The 16,402-nt window shown below is 37.4% G+C and overlaps 2 protein-coding genes and 1 long non-coding RNA gene across 3 annotated transcripts; 1 reads left to right on the forward strand and 2 right to left on the reverse strand.

Moving 5' to 3' along the window:
• Nucleotides 1-299: 299 nt before the first annotated feature.
• LOC103320516 (endo-1,4-beta-xylanase 1) lies at nucleotides 300-4,915 on the reverse strand. The gene is made up of 8 exons (XM_008222204.2): nucleotides 4,445-4,915; nucleotides 4,285-4,347; nucleotides 3,494-3,843; nucleotides 3,253-3,412; nucleotides 2,699-3,051; nucleotides 2,404-2,581; nucleotides 1,763-2,299; nucleotides 300-1,567 (listed from the first exon to the last, which is right to left on the reverse strand). The coding sequence occupies exons 1-8, from the start codon at nucleotides 4,511-4,513 to the stop codon at nucleotides 452-454; spliced, it is 2,826 nt and encodes a 941-aa protein (XP_008220426.2). The 5' UTR covers nucleotides 4,514-4,915; the 3' UTR covers nucleotides 300-451.
• Nucleotides 4,916-6,256: 1,341 nt separating this feature from the next.
• LOC148919634 (uncharacterized) lies at nucleotides 6,257-7,596 on the reverse strand. Its single transcript, XR_016124391.1, has 2 exons — nucleotides 7,475-7,596; nucleotides 6,257-6,768 (listed from the first exon to the last, which is right to left on the reverse strand). It is a non-coding gene; the product is annotated as an uncharacterized LOC148919634 (long non-coding RNA).
• Nucleotides 7,597-11,074: 3,478 nt separating this feature from the next.
• LOC103320517 (zinc finger CCCH domain-containing protein 20) lies at nucleotides 11,075-12,658 on the forward strand. Its single transcript, XM_008222205.3, has one exon. The coding sequence runs from the start codon at nucleotides 11,166-11,168 to the stop codon at nucleotides 12,270-12,272; it is 1,107 nt and encodes a 368-aa protein (XP_008220427.2). The 5' UTR covers nucleotides 11,075-11,165; the 3' UTR covers nucleotides 12,273-12,658.
• The last annotated feature ends 3,744 nt before the right edge of the window (nucleotides 12,659-16,402 follow it).

Consider the following 16,402-nt stretch of genomic DNA (forward strand, 5'->3'; position numbering starts at 1 on the left):
TTCCCTTTGATAAAGGCATTTTGGGTTTGGGCCCAATTTCCATGATTTATATAATTTGGGACCCAAATGATTGTTAGGAGGAGACACACGATTTATACATGCCGCTCCCTCTCTTTTTTTCTTCTTCATATTTGGTAAAGTTTAATGTAACTGCACACGATTTATGTACATCAATTCGTAACATTTTTGCGTGTGAGTGAGTTAAAGAGACGATTTCGATGACGGCCCGATTCTTAAAAGAAAGATTGGCCCATTAACTCAATAGGCCTAATGGGCTTCTTTTGTATTCTGTATTAGACTGATCACAACCAACAAACTTCATCTTATTTCTTATTCTGTGTTTTATACATGCGGAACCTTTTTTCTGTGCACGACTGTGACAACAATGCAACACAAATTTGAAATACAAGGTATGAAAATAATGACCCCTTCACTGAGTAAAGCAGCAAATTTATAGGACAACGGGCACCTCCACCGGCGACTCGTCCTGGCCGACAACAAATGTCTTCACAAGTTTCTTTGAGGCAGTGACAATTTCTATACTGTACGTTCCTTGGAAGCCTCTAAATATGAACTCTCCCTGCTCATCAATGTGGCCATGTGCCTGAGAAAGCCACTCTTTCTTGAGCTCTAAGTAACGCTTTCCAGCTTCGTTCACATCACCTTCTGCATTCACTAAATGCGAGTTTTTTCGACTCATAAACAACTCCCAGAAACCCCAGAGCATTATACCTTCTACTGCAGGATTGGCAAAACCTTCCCTGAGCATCACTTCCAAATCATCTGCTCGAACATGTTCATTGATGGATGACACATCAAGCTCTGTGAACCAGATTGGCAGGCCAAGAATGCCCAATTTATCAAGAGCAGAACAAACAATCGGCCCCACTGGACTATCTATATGTCCTTGAATTCCAATGCCACCCACAGGTGCACCTTGCTGTTGCAAATCAAGAATATGATCAATGTACCTCTCTGGTGATGATCGAGTATCGCATCCATCCTCAACGTGATAATCATTCACAAACAGAGTTGCAGATGGATCCAGTTGGTTTGCAGTCTTGAACATCTTTGCTCTGATATCTTTACCCAGCTTGTCTTGATAGAATGAGCCATGCAGCATCTCATTGTTGACATCATAGTGCATGAACTTCCCTTTGTAGCGGGTAAGAAGATCTGTGAGCCGACTTTGGACTGCCGTTGCCAAGTCATTTTGGCTCAATGAACGGATCCATTGTTGGACTGTGTCCACCACTTCCCAGAAGATACAATGACCTCGGATGTTTATGTTGTGACTCTTGCATAAGTCCACCAACTCATCAGCATCCTTGTAATTGAAATTTCCTTTTTGGGGTTCAGTCCAATACCACTTCAACTCATTTCCAAATACAGCCCAGTTGAAGTTTTTAACGAAAAAATCAACAAAGTCTTCATTGTCAATGTTTGTTCTGCTTATGCATGTCCCAAATGGAAAACTGTTTTGCGTTTGTTTAACTTTCACAAAGCTGCCAAGCAGGCTGCTTGAGTCCAATCCTGAAAATTTTAGGACAACATCACGCTTCCGGATCTGCATTCCAACAAAGGAGAAATACTCAAATTCGGAACAAATTAGGGGAATGCTAATTCAGATCACTATATACTTTAGGCTCTTATCTTATGAAGCAACGCCCAGTGAGACAAGTTTGATGATGCTTGTAATAATGTTATGCTGGAAATACTTATAATGATGCTTGCAGAACAAATGAAAGAACAACCCCTTTACCTTATCAGTCTGCCTCTTCAAGTATTTAAATCTTGCTGGTCTGTCAACAGGGAATATCTGAACTCCAGCAACCATTAAGTCTACACCTGGTGCAGGGCCTTGGACATAAACCATTACTTTGGATGGTTGCTTCTCAATTCTAAAGGAACCACCGATTTCGTGCCATCTGTTGTCACTCGCCTCAACTTGCCCTCCATTCACCCACTGGTTGTCCACACCAAGTGCAATGTTCACATTTTGTGGACCAGTTGCTCCAGCACCTATCCGAACCCAAGCAGATACTTGATATGTCAAAAAGAGTTTCAGTTTGTCACCAATCATCTGGGCAGGACCCATCCAAGTCTGTGTGCGCTTTGTTACAAGGATGTAGCGACCGCTTAAAGATTCATGAGGTCCAAGGCCATCTCTTGCCATTGGAGGAAGTATATGGGGTGAACCAGTTCCGACACTCAAAGTGCAGTTACCAAGCGGAAACCAGCCATTGGTGCCCTTACTTAGATTGCTGTTCTCAATTATATTTACTCCAAAGGCTGGATTCTATGAAAACAAAAGCCAAAACTTGAGTGCTTATATCTATGTATTCAGCTCCAAGAAAACATGCTCAGAAATATTATAGAAAAAGAATCACTTATTAAACCAACCTCAATAACTGGTGGAGGAGAGGGAGGGACTTGCTCAGCATGCTTGACAACAAAACTGTTGAGAAGAATATCCGTTCCTGCTGGTGGACCTTCTAGATAAACGACTACTTTTGATGGGGAGCCATTTAAAAGGAACTTCCCCTGCAACTGTGCCCAATCCTTGTCTGTTGCCTGCACACTTTATAACAAACCAAATCTGATAAGGTGCAAATTAACATAATAATCAAAAAAATTATTTGAAGAAACAAATTATATGACAATTTCATTAGAAAGAGACATGGAGAAAGATAATAACTTAGCAATGCCGATATACTGTTCACGTTGATTTGGTGACTGGACCCATAAGGTAGCCCGTACATCAGAACTAGTGACATTGTTACCAAATATCCGAACAACAGCAGTGGCCTCATACGCTAGCTTCCTTTGCAGTCTTCCAGTGACTTCCTGCTGGATGCCATTCCAGCTCTGCGTGCGTTCTGTTGCAGATGCAAATACCTTTCCAGTTTGAGGGACGATTTTCCCGTCTCCCATTGAGTCATGCAGAACAATTTTGCAGCCTCTTCCAGACCAGTTATTCAATCCATCATCGAATTTTGGATTTAGGATTATATTCTCATCCCCAAGATTGACATTTCCTGAGCTTCCATTCTTTCAAAACACAAAGGAAGATACACATTCCAAAATCAATCAGCAATAGATGATAGCAAAGAAGAAAAAGACCTTTTCCTACTTTAAAAAAACTTGATAGCAGTCGCTGCAAACTTCTTCCATAAACAACACTTAATTGCTACATCTTTCTTATGCTTCCATATATACTTCAGAGGGAGCAAGAAAAGGGACTATAAGTACCTGGCATTCCTTTGGACTAGAAGATGAGATCACAACTGACTTTATAAGAATGTCAACTCCAGGATAAGGCCCTTCCAAATAGAATACAACCCGATCAGGCATTGTTGACAGGGAAAACTTTCCGTCCAACGTTTCCCATCTCCCATTTGATACAGAAATTCTGCAGTTGGTTACTACTGTTAAAACAAGCTCCTTATCTATAAAGAAACAAATGCAGTAATACGATAAAAACATCGGTTACCTTCCAATCAACAAGAAGTTAGTTGCTGAACCTTGGTATTCAAGTTTCAAAGTTGCTAGGACATCAGCAGATCCCTGAAGAGGTCCCGAGACTCCAACACAAGCCGAAACCATATAAGTGGAACCCGGGGAAATTCTCCCAGTGATATCTTGCTCCAAGCCTTGCCAACATTCTTTTCGATTGTTAACAACAGCATAATTATTGCCTGCTGACTTTGCTTCTGTGTGACCAGAATCAGCTGAAACTACAAAGCCGTCGCAGCAGTTGGGGTGCCAAGAATGCAGCCCTCCAGAAAAATCATGGTTCAGTATGATATTTGTAGCATGGCTGCTACTTGAATTGACCAATTTCTGGCCGGAGAAAGCAGAAGTCATAAAAATGTTGGAGCATTTAAATTCAGGTAGCTACTTCTTAAAACCCTTTATCATCATTTTCCTCTTTTAAGGACTCAAAATCAAATACCATGTAACGTCAGATTGTCTGCTTAGATTTATTTATAAATAAAAACAAAATTCTATTTTTTGTGTTTATTATTTTGAAAATATATATATATATATATTGTGTTCAAAAGTTAATTTGCTTCGATTTCAAAGTTCAGTGAGTTCTATAAAATAAAAAAATAAAAAAGTAAAACCTCTTATTGAGTGAAATACATGTTTATAAAGTAAAAGACAATTGCAATTCTCCTGAATGAAATATTCTCCAAAAGCAACCTAACGAATAACCCAATGTCAAGAAAGCGTCTAAAAAACTTGAGGAACAAAACAGAGCAGAAGAAGAAAAGGCCAAACCTCCTTGTGGTCGGCGCCATTGTCGGTCTGTTTTTGGTTCTCCATGGCTTCTTCTTTGGATCTCTAACTCAACACCAAAAAACCAAAAATAATCATAGAAATACAAAATGGGTAGCTGCATTTTACTCATAAAAGATAATTAGAGAACTAAAAACACTACCTTTGGATGATTCTGCTGATTGCTTTTGGAGACTCGGCTTCTGAAGCACCAAGCTATGAGCCTCCTCATATATAAACACAATCCCAACTGCAAATTTTCGAGTAAAGTGAAGACTACGAAAAGCGCGGGACCATTTTTTTATTTGTCTATCTGGGTTTAATTTAACCCAAACAAGCAAAACTATTGGATTAAGTATCCTTAAAAGCAACGAACAACTCTACCAATCTGAACAAATAAATTAGAAAACAAGACAAAAAATCTTGGTTCTTTCTTTGTTGTTCCAAGGATTGTGCTTTGCTTTGTCTTGCAGATTGGTGGTATGCTTGTATTGGAATGAAAGCTCTCCAGAGGGTTTAATTTATGATTTGAATATTCATTTGCCTTTCTAGCCTTTGACTGCAAGATACATGATGATATTAATCTTTTGGCTGTTGGATCCTTTGCAAAATTAGGTGAGGCTGGGCTTTCAGAACTATCTGTGCTCATTGAGTCAATGGATATATTTATAAGATTGGAACCCAACTTTGAATTTTCATTTGCAAATTTCAAATTTGTGTGCAAGGCTGCAAGCCCAGAAAGATGTAAGATTGGGTACAGATGTTCGATCAATATGAAATAATCATTTTAGGCAGACTAAAAATTAAGACGGGTTTTAGTTTTTGCAAAATATAGCAAGGGTAGTAATTTTCTATAAGACAAATAAATGAAGAATTAAAGATAATGTCAATACGCCAATGGGTGTAGCTATGTAAAAAAAGGGTATTGAGTTACGGATAAGAGCATCTGCAATGGTTAGAACTAATGTAATTTTATTGCATAAAATTGAACTAAAATAGTAAAATCTTACTTGCAATTGTGTGATTTAGTTCATTATAATAGATGCAATTGCAATAAAGGGTGCTTTGTGATGAACCCTTTATTGCAATTGTAATAGGCTAACCATAAGATTCACATGCCAATAAAAAATGGAAAAAAAATATAGTAATTAATGCAACATGTTTTTAAGAGCATCCATGATGGTTGTTCAATAGTTCAATGCAATAAAAAAAATAATTAATTAATTAATTTTTTCAAATATATTCAAAATTTTCCTCTTTTTAAAGATCTCTTTGAGAATATTGCAATAGTACAATTTTAGTGTTATTAAATTTGTCCCTTTTATTTTATTTGAGTATGTAAAAAAATGTGTAAATATATATAACTATTGATATGAAGCTACTAAACTGTACTATTGCAAGTAAAACTGCAATTCAATTCAATAGATGCCAAAAAAGATCAATTTATTGAACTATTGAATAACCATTGCGGATGCTTTAAGAGATCTTATGTTCGAATCCCTTGACATCTTAATTGTGTATGTATGAGAAACTTCATCTCTCCTATAGTTTAAACTATCATTTTCTATATATATGGGTGGGACTGGGTATCTAGGCCTCTCTCAAAACGTATCTAATAGTTCAAGAGTCTTGACCCAAGAACAGGTAAGTAAATTTCTTGGCAAACTGAGAACCCAGAAACCAATTTCGAAAGCCCGTTTTGTATTTTGGGCTTAAGCCAATTTTGGTGCAAAACGATCCAACGAACCATTACCCGTTTGAGAATAATCCTTTAATTAGTTTTATAATTAATCCTCCTCCATTTTCAATTATTAAATACTTTAAGGCCCGTTTGTTATTCTACTCAAAAGTCATGAATTTTTTTGTTCTGTCTTTGAGTACATCAAGCAAATTGGTTTTCATTTTTATAACAAATTTTTGAGTCGGTTGGAGCATAACAATTTGATGAGTTTTGGTATTAAGTTCAGGTGACATGTCTACAAAATTCCCTTTATTCATATGAAAAGACCTGTAAATTAATTGTTAGATTCTATGACTGGTGCCAGAACAAATGTGATTTCATCAGAACAAGTGTTGAATCACCAGAAGCAGATTAAAGAAGCCTGTAAATGAAAAACAACTAAGACTATGATGTGAGAGGATTGAAAGAGTGTTTCGTGCTCTAAATGTACGAGTGAACAGCAAGAACCAATTATATTCCGTGGTGCCTTTGCCTTGACTGCCGCTTGGAGAAGAACCAATGATATTGCCAATGGTAGAAGATAGCTCGAAATGCTCTCTGGTTTCATGCTACAATTTTTGGCTACATTCATTCAGATTCAACATGTCGCACTTCCCTCATAACGTTTAAATTGTAGTTTCAGTGATATGATTTGATTTGATGCCTTTTGGGATTGAAGTTCATTACGGAGCTATAAAGCCTTATGAAGATGTGTTTGTTTGTGGTCGCAGCCTCGCATCGCAGGTTGCGTAGACTAAGGTCTGCTGCTGTAGACAAAGGGATAAAGAATTCATCATCACAGTACAGAGAGTTATAAGATGACATTGATGGAAGAAAGATCACAATTCATTTAATCAGGTTATGGTGTACCACCAATAATTGAAATGCTCTTGATCTTGAGATCTGATGTAAATCTATCAGAAATAAATGAACAAAATACAACTCAACCAGACTAACCAGACTAACCCAGTTTGTAAACAATCAAAACAACAGAAGGAACATGAAACTGGAAATTTATCTGCTCCCCATCAGCTTCCCAGCAACCCAACATAACCAAAAACAGAAAATGGAAGAAACTGGAAAAATGGAATGGGAACTTTCAAAAGAAGAGATGACTCAACAGAAAGCAGCATACTCCTTTTGGGTCAGTTAACCAGACTAACTCAGTTTGTAACTAATCAATCAATACAACAAAAGAAACATGAAACTGAATATTTAGGTAAGAGAATATTTGTTCATCATCAGCTTCCTAGCCTAGCGACCAAATGACATAAACCAAAAACAGAAAATGGAACTGATTTTCAATTGCGGTGAAACATGGACTAATTCATGAGAAAGAGCCCAATATTTATGCCAAGACTTGACAACTTCTTCGGAGCTATCGACAATTTGAGAAATTTCAAATGAATGCACTCTAAGTCACAGCATAAGAAATGCACAGAAAAAAAGCGTGAATCGTTGGGAAGAACTAACCTTTACGTTGTTGATAAACGGTGAGAAAGACTGAGTCTCTAAAATCTTAGCCTGATGCATTTGTAGAGATGCCAGACCCGCCCCGCCCAGGAGAAAAAAAATTGTAGGCGCTAGGCTGGTCCTTTTCATTCCCAAAAAATATATATATATATATATATATATATTAATAAATAGTTTAGCCGGGCGGCTATACTAGACCCACTAAATATATTAGCCGACGGCTATACTACTGCACCCATTAAATATAGGAAGTTTCACTAAAACACCCAAAATGGGGGTTGAAATTATAAAAAAACCCAAGCACTATTTAAACATATAAACACACCCAAAACTCATTTATAAACACACCCAAAAAGTTGACTTTGGGGTTGATTTTGGGTGTGTTTCTATGTTTAAATAGTGTTTGGGTTTTTTTTATAAATACATGTCTAGGATTTGATTTATTTATAAATTTGTATTAAATATATTATTTAACACGTCTAGCCGCGCGGCTATACTATACCCATTAATTATATTATTTAAAGAGTATAGGTGCGAGGCTATACTGTACCCATTAAATATATTATTTAAAGCGTCTAGCCGAGCGGCTATACTATATCCATTAAATATTTTATTTAACGCGCTATACCTATTAAATATATTATTTAATGAGTATAGCCGGGCGGGTATACTATAACCATTAAATATATTCTTTAACGAGTATAGCCATTCAGCTATACGATAACCATTAAATATATTATTTCACTAGTATAGCCGCTCGGCTATACAAGACCCATTAAATGTATAAATTTAATCTCTCCCGCACAAAAATCACAACATCCGTGCTACCGTCGCTTGTAGTTCCAATTGCACCATGAAGGCTGAGAAAGCCACGGACATGTCAAACATTCAGAACGAGGTGATCGAATCAGCGCCGCCCCTCAAAGTAGCGGAAGAGAGAGAGCTCGGTAATTATGGCCTCAAGAGGAAGCTCGGTAGCTCGGCCTCAAGGAAAAAAAAGACCGGATCCAGCTAGGCCGATTTTTCGAGCTTTGTCAGTACCGATTTGGCAAACTTTTTCTCTAAAACCCTAGCTTGATGTGGATTATAATTCCCACGATTTATGATGTAAAATAATTTGATTGTATATATTAAATTAACCCAATTTCAAAAGCCCGTTTTTTATTTTGGGCCTAAGCCGATTGTGATGCAAAACGACCCAACGAACCATTACCCGTTTGAGAATAATTCCTTTCATTAGTGCTATAATTATTTAATGGTTGAAGACTTTAACTCTTCCAAGTGCTTTTAAAAGGGTTTTCTGACTGTGATTAAGATAGAAACTGGTGCTCAATTTGGGTTTATTTAGTGATTTAATATTGTCCTGTGCTGCATACCCTGGCGACATTTACTAAGCACGAGGCCTAAACCACGGGCCGATGAGATTTGTCTTCCATAAACCCCCACCAAATCACAATTATTAATGCCTTCATTCTCTTTTTGCTAAGCCTGGCATCTTTATTCTAATTTACAAGTAGACCAACCAATGCATGGGATTAAATGATTATCCACTTATTCACCGTCATCCAACTACTTAAATTAGGAAACATCATAACCAAAGCTAAGAGCATGATTTTATTCTATTTTAAATTAATTTAAATTACGGATAGAGAATTCAAACTCGAATGCATAAAAGAGAGTATAACTGCTCTAGTCAACTTAGTTAAGTTCATATCTTCATTCAAAACAAATCATGATTAATTTCTAAACTTTCTTATTGTATATGAACGACTGATTGTAACATAAATCTCAATACCAAAAGAGAAAAGATTAAACATATATCAAACAAAAGTGACATTGTTAATTTGTGACTATCTTCCCTTACCATTTTTTAAAGATTTTTTTTTTTTTGTTTTTTGGGGAAACCATTTGTTTAAGATTTTGTTTTGTTCTTCTAATATCCATGAAGAAATTTACAAATAGGAAAAACAAGATAAATATAAAAAAATAAAATCTCCAGTGGACTGAGTCGACAAGATCATGAGGATCTCGAGGAGTGCAAATGCGGAGGAGCCAAATCAGGTGCCACACGTACACCATCCGTTCCGCTAGAGCCCTGCGACTATCAGCCAAGGACGAAGTTAAGTCACCGCCACCTCGAGAAACCACCAACCACGTGTATGTACAGCATCGATCGACGAGCTCACACGTGTTTTCCGTACAGAATTTGTTGTTCGCAAATTACACGTAACCCTCCCTCCGTCCCAGAGTATTTATGAACCATCCATCGACGGAGGATCCCACCGCGATTACATTTTGCCGACCTGTCAACTTTTCTTTATTGAAGGGGTTGGGCCTACAACCTCTCAATCTCAGCTTCTTATCACCACCTTGACCCGGTTAGGTTAGCCTGGACCCAAATCTACGTGCAATTTTAATCCGGAGGTACTACTTTGTACCAAACCAGGGCCCGTGGTCCGTGAGTTCATAAATCCAAGTAGCTCGTTGGAATGAATGCACAATCTCCATGTATTACGACCTTTTAATCTTTCAACTCTCATTAAAGTTCCAATTTAGTTATTCTATTACATTTTTTTGTTGGTTTTAGGGGATAAAATAGTATCAAAATTGACGTTTTACCCCTGAGATAGAATTGATAGAATTTGATGGAAGAAAATGATTAAATTGGAACACGTATGATAAGTTAAAGACATAAATAACATACAAACAAGTTCAAGAATCAAAATAAAACTCGGTTATAAATTCAGGTATCACTATAATTAAAAATCTCACTTTCTTTAGCACAAACTACTTAAGTTATAAACCCCTTATAAATACATGTCTTACTTCGGACAAACATTTATCCAATTACCATTTGAGCAAAAACGGAACATAAAAATCTAGGGCAATATTCTTTTAGAAATCTAAAATTTGCACAAATTTGTGTGAAAATCGCTCTTCCATAGAAAATAGGCAAGTACTATTTTTGTCTTGAAGATTAAGGTATAGCAATGAGCTATAAGTCTATAATCAATCATAATCGAAGTGGTTGAAATGTTGCATGACTTTCATTGCTTGATCTTATCTTCCTTTTTTGTTTGATCATGAACCTTATCCACCATTTCTGCATGCATTTTTAGGTGAAAAACGTTATAAAGCAAATTTGATTGGGGAAAATAAAACATTTTAAACATCAAACCAGATCTATACAAGTTCATGCACCGATTTATTGGATTCGATCCTTATAAATCTTTGTTTGAGATTAATTAAGTGTTGGTTGGCTTTCTTCCAAGCAAAAGTTTTGTTTGTTTGTTTTTTTTTTTAAAGGGTGAGAAGCAATTTAGATGTAACACTAGAATTATAATAAATATTTAAAAAAGGTGCAAGGGCAGCATTAAAAATGGGATTTATTGTTTTAAAAAATGTAAAATATATTAAATTTTGAAAAATCGTTGGCTTTCCATGGAAATAGAGGGGCTATTCTGGAGGCGGTAGATATTTTACTAGAGTTAATTGACCGCAGTTACGTTATTTAACTCCACCACGGTTAACTTAAAACCCAACCCCACTCTGTGACTGTGTGGCCTACTTGGCATTTACCTTCTCTCTTTCCTCCTTCCTCCTCCTTCAAAACCGTTTATATATACGAGACAATCAGCGACCATCTTCTCTAGCATTTGCAGAAACTCCCGAGTCCAAGCCCCACCCGAAAATGATGTTAGGAGAACCGACCCGACTGCACCCGACCCTCCAAGTCCCTCCGTGGGACCCATTCGATGATCTCACTCCAACGTCGCCGTTCTCTGCCCCAAATCCCTCCGTTAACATAAACAGCAATGCCGGTAACGGAGATTACTCTCCACTGTCTCCGATGTTTCTCGACTCGCTCGCCGCACTCCACCGTTACCTTCCGTCGAACGAGTCTGACTCGCTCGGCGACGACCCGGACATGCCCATGAACCCGATCTCCTGCGACCAGTTCCGCATGTTCGAGTTCAAGGTCCGGCGGTGCGCGCGTGGCAGGTCACATGACTGGACCGAGTGTCCGTATGCCCATCCGGGTGAGAAGGCCCGGCGCCGCGACCCGAGAAAGTACCACTACTCGGGCGCCGCCTGCCCCGAATTCCGCAAGGGCCACTGCGCCAAAGGCGACTCATGCGAGTTCGCGCACGGCGTTTTCGAGTGTTGGCTCCACCCGGCTCGTTACCGGACGCAGCCATGCAAGGATGGGCTGGGCTGCCACCGCCGGGTCTGCTTCTTTGCTCACACGCCCGAACAGCTTCGGGTCCTGCCCGGGCAGAGCCCGAGAACTCACGGGTCGGGCGCTTTCGACTCGTATTCGTACGGTTCGTCACCCACCTCGATCCTGATATCGCCGCCGATATCTCCGCCGTCTGACTCGCCACCAATGTCGCCCAACAGCCCTCAACTCGGCTGTAACTCGGTGAGTGAACTCGTCGCTTCGATGCGGAACTTTAAGCTTGCTAAAATGAAAATGAGTGCTCAGCCTGCATGGGGCCCACAAATGGGATCTGGGTTTGGTTCTTCTCCACGCGGGTCTGCGCTCCGACCCGCGTTTTGTAGCCTTCCTTCGACTCCGACTCGGACCTCGGGTCGGGCTGGACCCGGGGCGGTTGATCTTTGGGACCACCCTTGCGAGGAAGAGCCGGCAATGGAGAGGGTGGAGTCCGGGAGGGACCTCCGAGCGAGAATGTATGCGAGGCTGAGTAAGGAAAACTCGATGGGCAGAGTCGGCCGAGTCGACTCGGGCATGTCAGCTCCCGATGTGGGCTGGGTTTCGGAGCTAGTGAGTGAATGAAACCCGAGTGCAGTGTGAACTCGTTTGTCGATCGTGTTCCGTTTTGATTCATTTTTTCGGCTGATGCGTTAAATATCGGTGGCCTTCTGATTCTTCTGACCTTTTGTGAATAGAGGTTAATTTTGAAACTGTTGTAAATAGTTGATGTGATGAATTGTGAAGGAAGGAAGGAGATTTTCCAAAGTCCCGTCCTGCAAATTTGTACAGATAAAAAAGAAGAATTTCTTGAGGCTGCTGGGGATTTGGGTAGCTGTTGTTTACTTTCTTTGATCGATGTCTATGAATTGTAATTTTCTTTTTGCATCTTCCGTCAAATTTTCTCGGATAATCATATCTGTAAGTTCATTTTCATGGCTTAATTAATGTAAATTTCCCCATTTCTGCAATCGAGTTGGGTTTTTTATTCCCATAATTAATGTCTTTGCACATATGAGAAAATATTGTAATTTAATCTGGGTAGCCAACATTATGATGAAAAAAGTTGTGTTTTGTCTTCAAGCTTCAGTCTGAAGCTTTGGATTCTCAGGCATATCATATGAATGAATTATGAAATTTAGTAGCTAATTTTTATTATCTTATTCATTCCGCCTTGCATCTAAATTCAAGTTTCTTTTCTCTTCCCGAACATTAGATTAGTAGCTATTTTTATTGTCTTATTCATTCTGCCTTGCATCTAAATTCGAGTTTTTCTTTCCGAACATTAGATTAATTTGGATTATCTCTTTCTGAACATTAGATTAATTTGGATTATCGTTTGTCTTATTGAATATTAGATTAATTTAGACTATCTTTTCAAACATTAAATTAATTTAGATTATCGTCTGTCTTATTGAACCTTAGATTAATTTAAACTATCGTTGGTCTTATTGAAATGAAGTATGTGACTTAACTGACCCTCTGGGTTTATAAGCAGATAGAATTCATTGATGCTTTAGCTTTGAACAAGCTTTGATTTCCAAGCCTATTATAAAGAATGAAGCAACAGAAAATTATAATTTATTTAATGTAAAAAGATTATTAATTTAGATCCATGTATGGAATATGGGTTAAGAAAATGATTAAACCTGTGGAAAAGAATCATTGTAATTTAAACCCACCACCCTCTATAAACAATTATATCTGGTTTTCATGTACACTGTGATTGGATTCGTGACGTGGCTTGTGGAGTTGATAAGCCCGTCCTTATCCATTGGAAATCTTTTAATTTATCCACTATGTGCCACCAGTTGTGCTTTGACTATTCTTTCGTGGATTTTATCTGCGAAAATAATATCTTTGATGTGAAGGTTTTCAAAGAGAGGATTTGGTCAAGGAGGCACCATTTGCTTATGTTACAACTTCCACATCAAATTAATATATTGTCATGATTTCTTGTGATAATCTCTTCTGATGATGATCATTTGTAGTGTTATTTATTTGCGTTCTCTCACAAAATGTATTAGAGCATAAACCATACAAAGATTTAAAGATTTACACACGTTGTCAATTTATTTTAGATAGCATATTCGAATAAACTTACCTCTTAATCGACATGTATCTCATTCAACGGCCACACTTGTTCCTGCTTAACCTAATCTTAATCGTACAAAGTTACAATAACTAATGTATATATAATCAATTAAGTTTGAAAGTGATGGTTTAGAGAAGCACATCCGTGTAAATAATTGTTTTATGTAGCAATCAAAATCATCAATTTTGTTTTTTTATTAATATATCTCGTTGAAAGTAAGAAAAGTGCATTGACATACAGACTAAATGTCTCAAGTTTAGAAGATAACATTCTCATATAATGAGAATATCACTTTTTGTTATCTCCGATTAATAATACAATCACACGTGACATAACTTTTTCACGTATCGTCGTGTTATTGATCGAGTAATAAAACAATATTATTCCGTTACAATAAAGTTTTTTTTTCTAATTTAAATCCTTATGACATCTTGGTTGTGTAACTTATGTATATATATATATATTTTAAAAAAGTAAATTCAGATTTTAGCCATAAAAAAACTTTCACTTTTAGAAAAATCAAATTTTTTAAAAAATACAGAAAAACCTCTTAACGTTCAAATATAATACATGCAAATGTAAAGGATTCCTTAATAAATTCAAAAATAAATAAGGATAATTTTATCTATTTTGACTTCTTTTAAAAAAAATTTCTCTCCTTTTCCTTTTTTTAAAGTCTCCCAAAAAAAAATCCCCTCCTTTGAGATTGGGTTTAATAGAAGGATTAAATAAAACAAAAGAAAAAGGGAACTGAATGATTTAAAAGAATGAAAAAGGCAGACAAAGTGGACGGTGGTTCCAAAGGGTTTCGTTGATTTTTGCAGTGGCATGGCAACTTTACTTATTGAGTGGGAGGGATCCTGTAGTGGCGTGCTCGTCAGAACTATTTGAGTTGGTGGGTCCTACTCATATGTATACATATATTACCATCAAATCAAAACAAAAGCTTCAATCACAAAATCCCTTGGAGAGTGTGTTATTGGGCTATGTTTGGTTACATGTAATTTCATCCCCAGAACCAAGGACAAGGACTTGAACCAATTCCAAATATCTTATGGAGTAGAAGTTGTTCAAGAGTGCCATGATATTAGTACATACCTACCTTTCCATCAGTTGTCTAAAGATTTATAGGTTTCATAGTTTATACCTATTTGAAAGAACTTATAATTTCAGAGGGCAATGTTTGCTCGTCAGACTTACGTTATTAATTTGTCAGACTTGAAATTTGAACCATATATCATAATAAAAGTCAATCGGATAAATCTTTATTTATCTCCCGACAAGAAAATATTTATTATACTTCAAAATGTGTATAGCCATGCAATGCAAACTTAAATAGATTGTGAGACATTGACTTGGCAATGAAGGGACAGACGAACGTTTTGAAGGGACCCAAGTATTGTTTTTTCAATGGACAAAACATTGTCGCCATCGTGCTAATTTGATTGACAATTATATGCCAATATTTGGCACTATTTCCTTCCCTCCTTTGTGCCATCTATTCGTTGGGTGTTACGTTGTTGTTTGCTATGAGGAGGACCATAGAATATTTATATATTTTGGATTGAAAATGTGGTGGTTGCAAAAAAATGATATGGACAAGTTGGGCTCTTATCCAAATCTTGTTTTTATCTTATAGAAAGAGTTAGGTAGTGCAAAATAAATATGTCATGATTAGCTATTTTGTTTCTTTTCTAAGTTATTAGAAAAATAATTCATCATATTGGATTTTGTATGTCGCATCCAGCAAAATAATAAGGGTAAATTAATGGAAGTTGGGCATATAAAATATTTTATTTAGTCGAAAGGATTTATCACTAGTATAGGATAGTAGTAGGCGTAACGTAGGCTCAAATTCTCAATCATATTGTTCCAATCATTTAATGTCCTCAAATGATTATGCAAAGGCCCTTCATTGCAAATTTTCAATATATATGCATCCAACTAGTTTATCCAGAGATTAAGACGGACAGTTTATTTATTTATTTATACATACGAATACGATATTGAGGAAGGGAAAATCAAATCTAAGACTTCAGTTAAGAAAGATCATTTTTGGCTAAATACTCGTGATATGTCAAGCCGCAGGAAAAATCAAAGATATGTAGAGCTGTCTTCTCCTCAAATTCTGTAGGTTTTTCCTTTGTGGTACCCGCACACATCAGCCCAGCCCAAGTGAACCCAATGAATGAAAGAAATTGGTCAGTTCAGCTTGTTCTGTCGATTGATAAGGCCCTAAGGAGACTTTGGGCTGTGAATGTATGAATATTGCTTCGAGTAAACCAATTAAATTAACCCATGTGCACCAAAATGATGTCGTGGTGAGGTTAAAAGGAAAAAATACATGGTGATGTCGAGTTACTGGTTTAGCATGTGGCCCAGTGGTTTGTGGTAAGTGGCTCTGGGGTTCGGTTGAGTTTGCTCTTCAGTTCGAGTCCCGGTGATTGCAACACTTGGTGGCCAGCGGCATGCTCAGTTCCGTGAGTGGAGATTAATCGAGGTGCGCCCAAACTGACTCAGATACCTCATGATATTTACCAAAAAATATATATATAAATAAATAAACATTAAAAACGACTTGAGCCCGTGACATGGAATCTTTAGACTGGAAGCAGAGAAA

The sequence above is a fragment of the Prunus mume genome, linkage group LG2, assembly GCF_029339155.1.
Source record: "Prunus mume cultivar Tortuosa linkage group LG2, ASM2933915v1, whole genome shotgun sequence".
Taxonomy (NCBI): domain Eukaryota; kingdom Viridiplantae; phylum Streptophyta; class Magnoliopsida; order Rosales; family Rosaceae; genus Prunus; species Prunus mume.

Excerpts from the sequence above, each read along its gene's own strand:
- LOC103320516 (XM_008222204.2), bottom strand. The coding sequence starts at position 4,513 with ATGAGGAGGCTCATAGCTTGGTGCTTCAGAAGCCGAGTCTCCAAAAGC. Across the intron at positions 3,413-3,493 it reads AACTTCTTGTTGATTGGAAG|AATTTCTGTATCAAATGGGA; the intron begins GTAACCGATGTT and ends AACCAACTGCAG. Across the intron at positions 3,052-3,252 it reads CTAGTCCAAAGGAATGCCAG|AATGGAAGCTCAGGAAATGT; the intron begins GTACTTATAGTC and ends GTGTTTTGAAAG.
- LOC103320517 (XM_008222205.3), top strand. The coding sequence starts at position 11,166 with ATGATGTTAGGAGAACCGACCCGACTGCACCCGACCCTCCAAGTCCCT.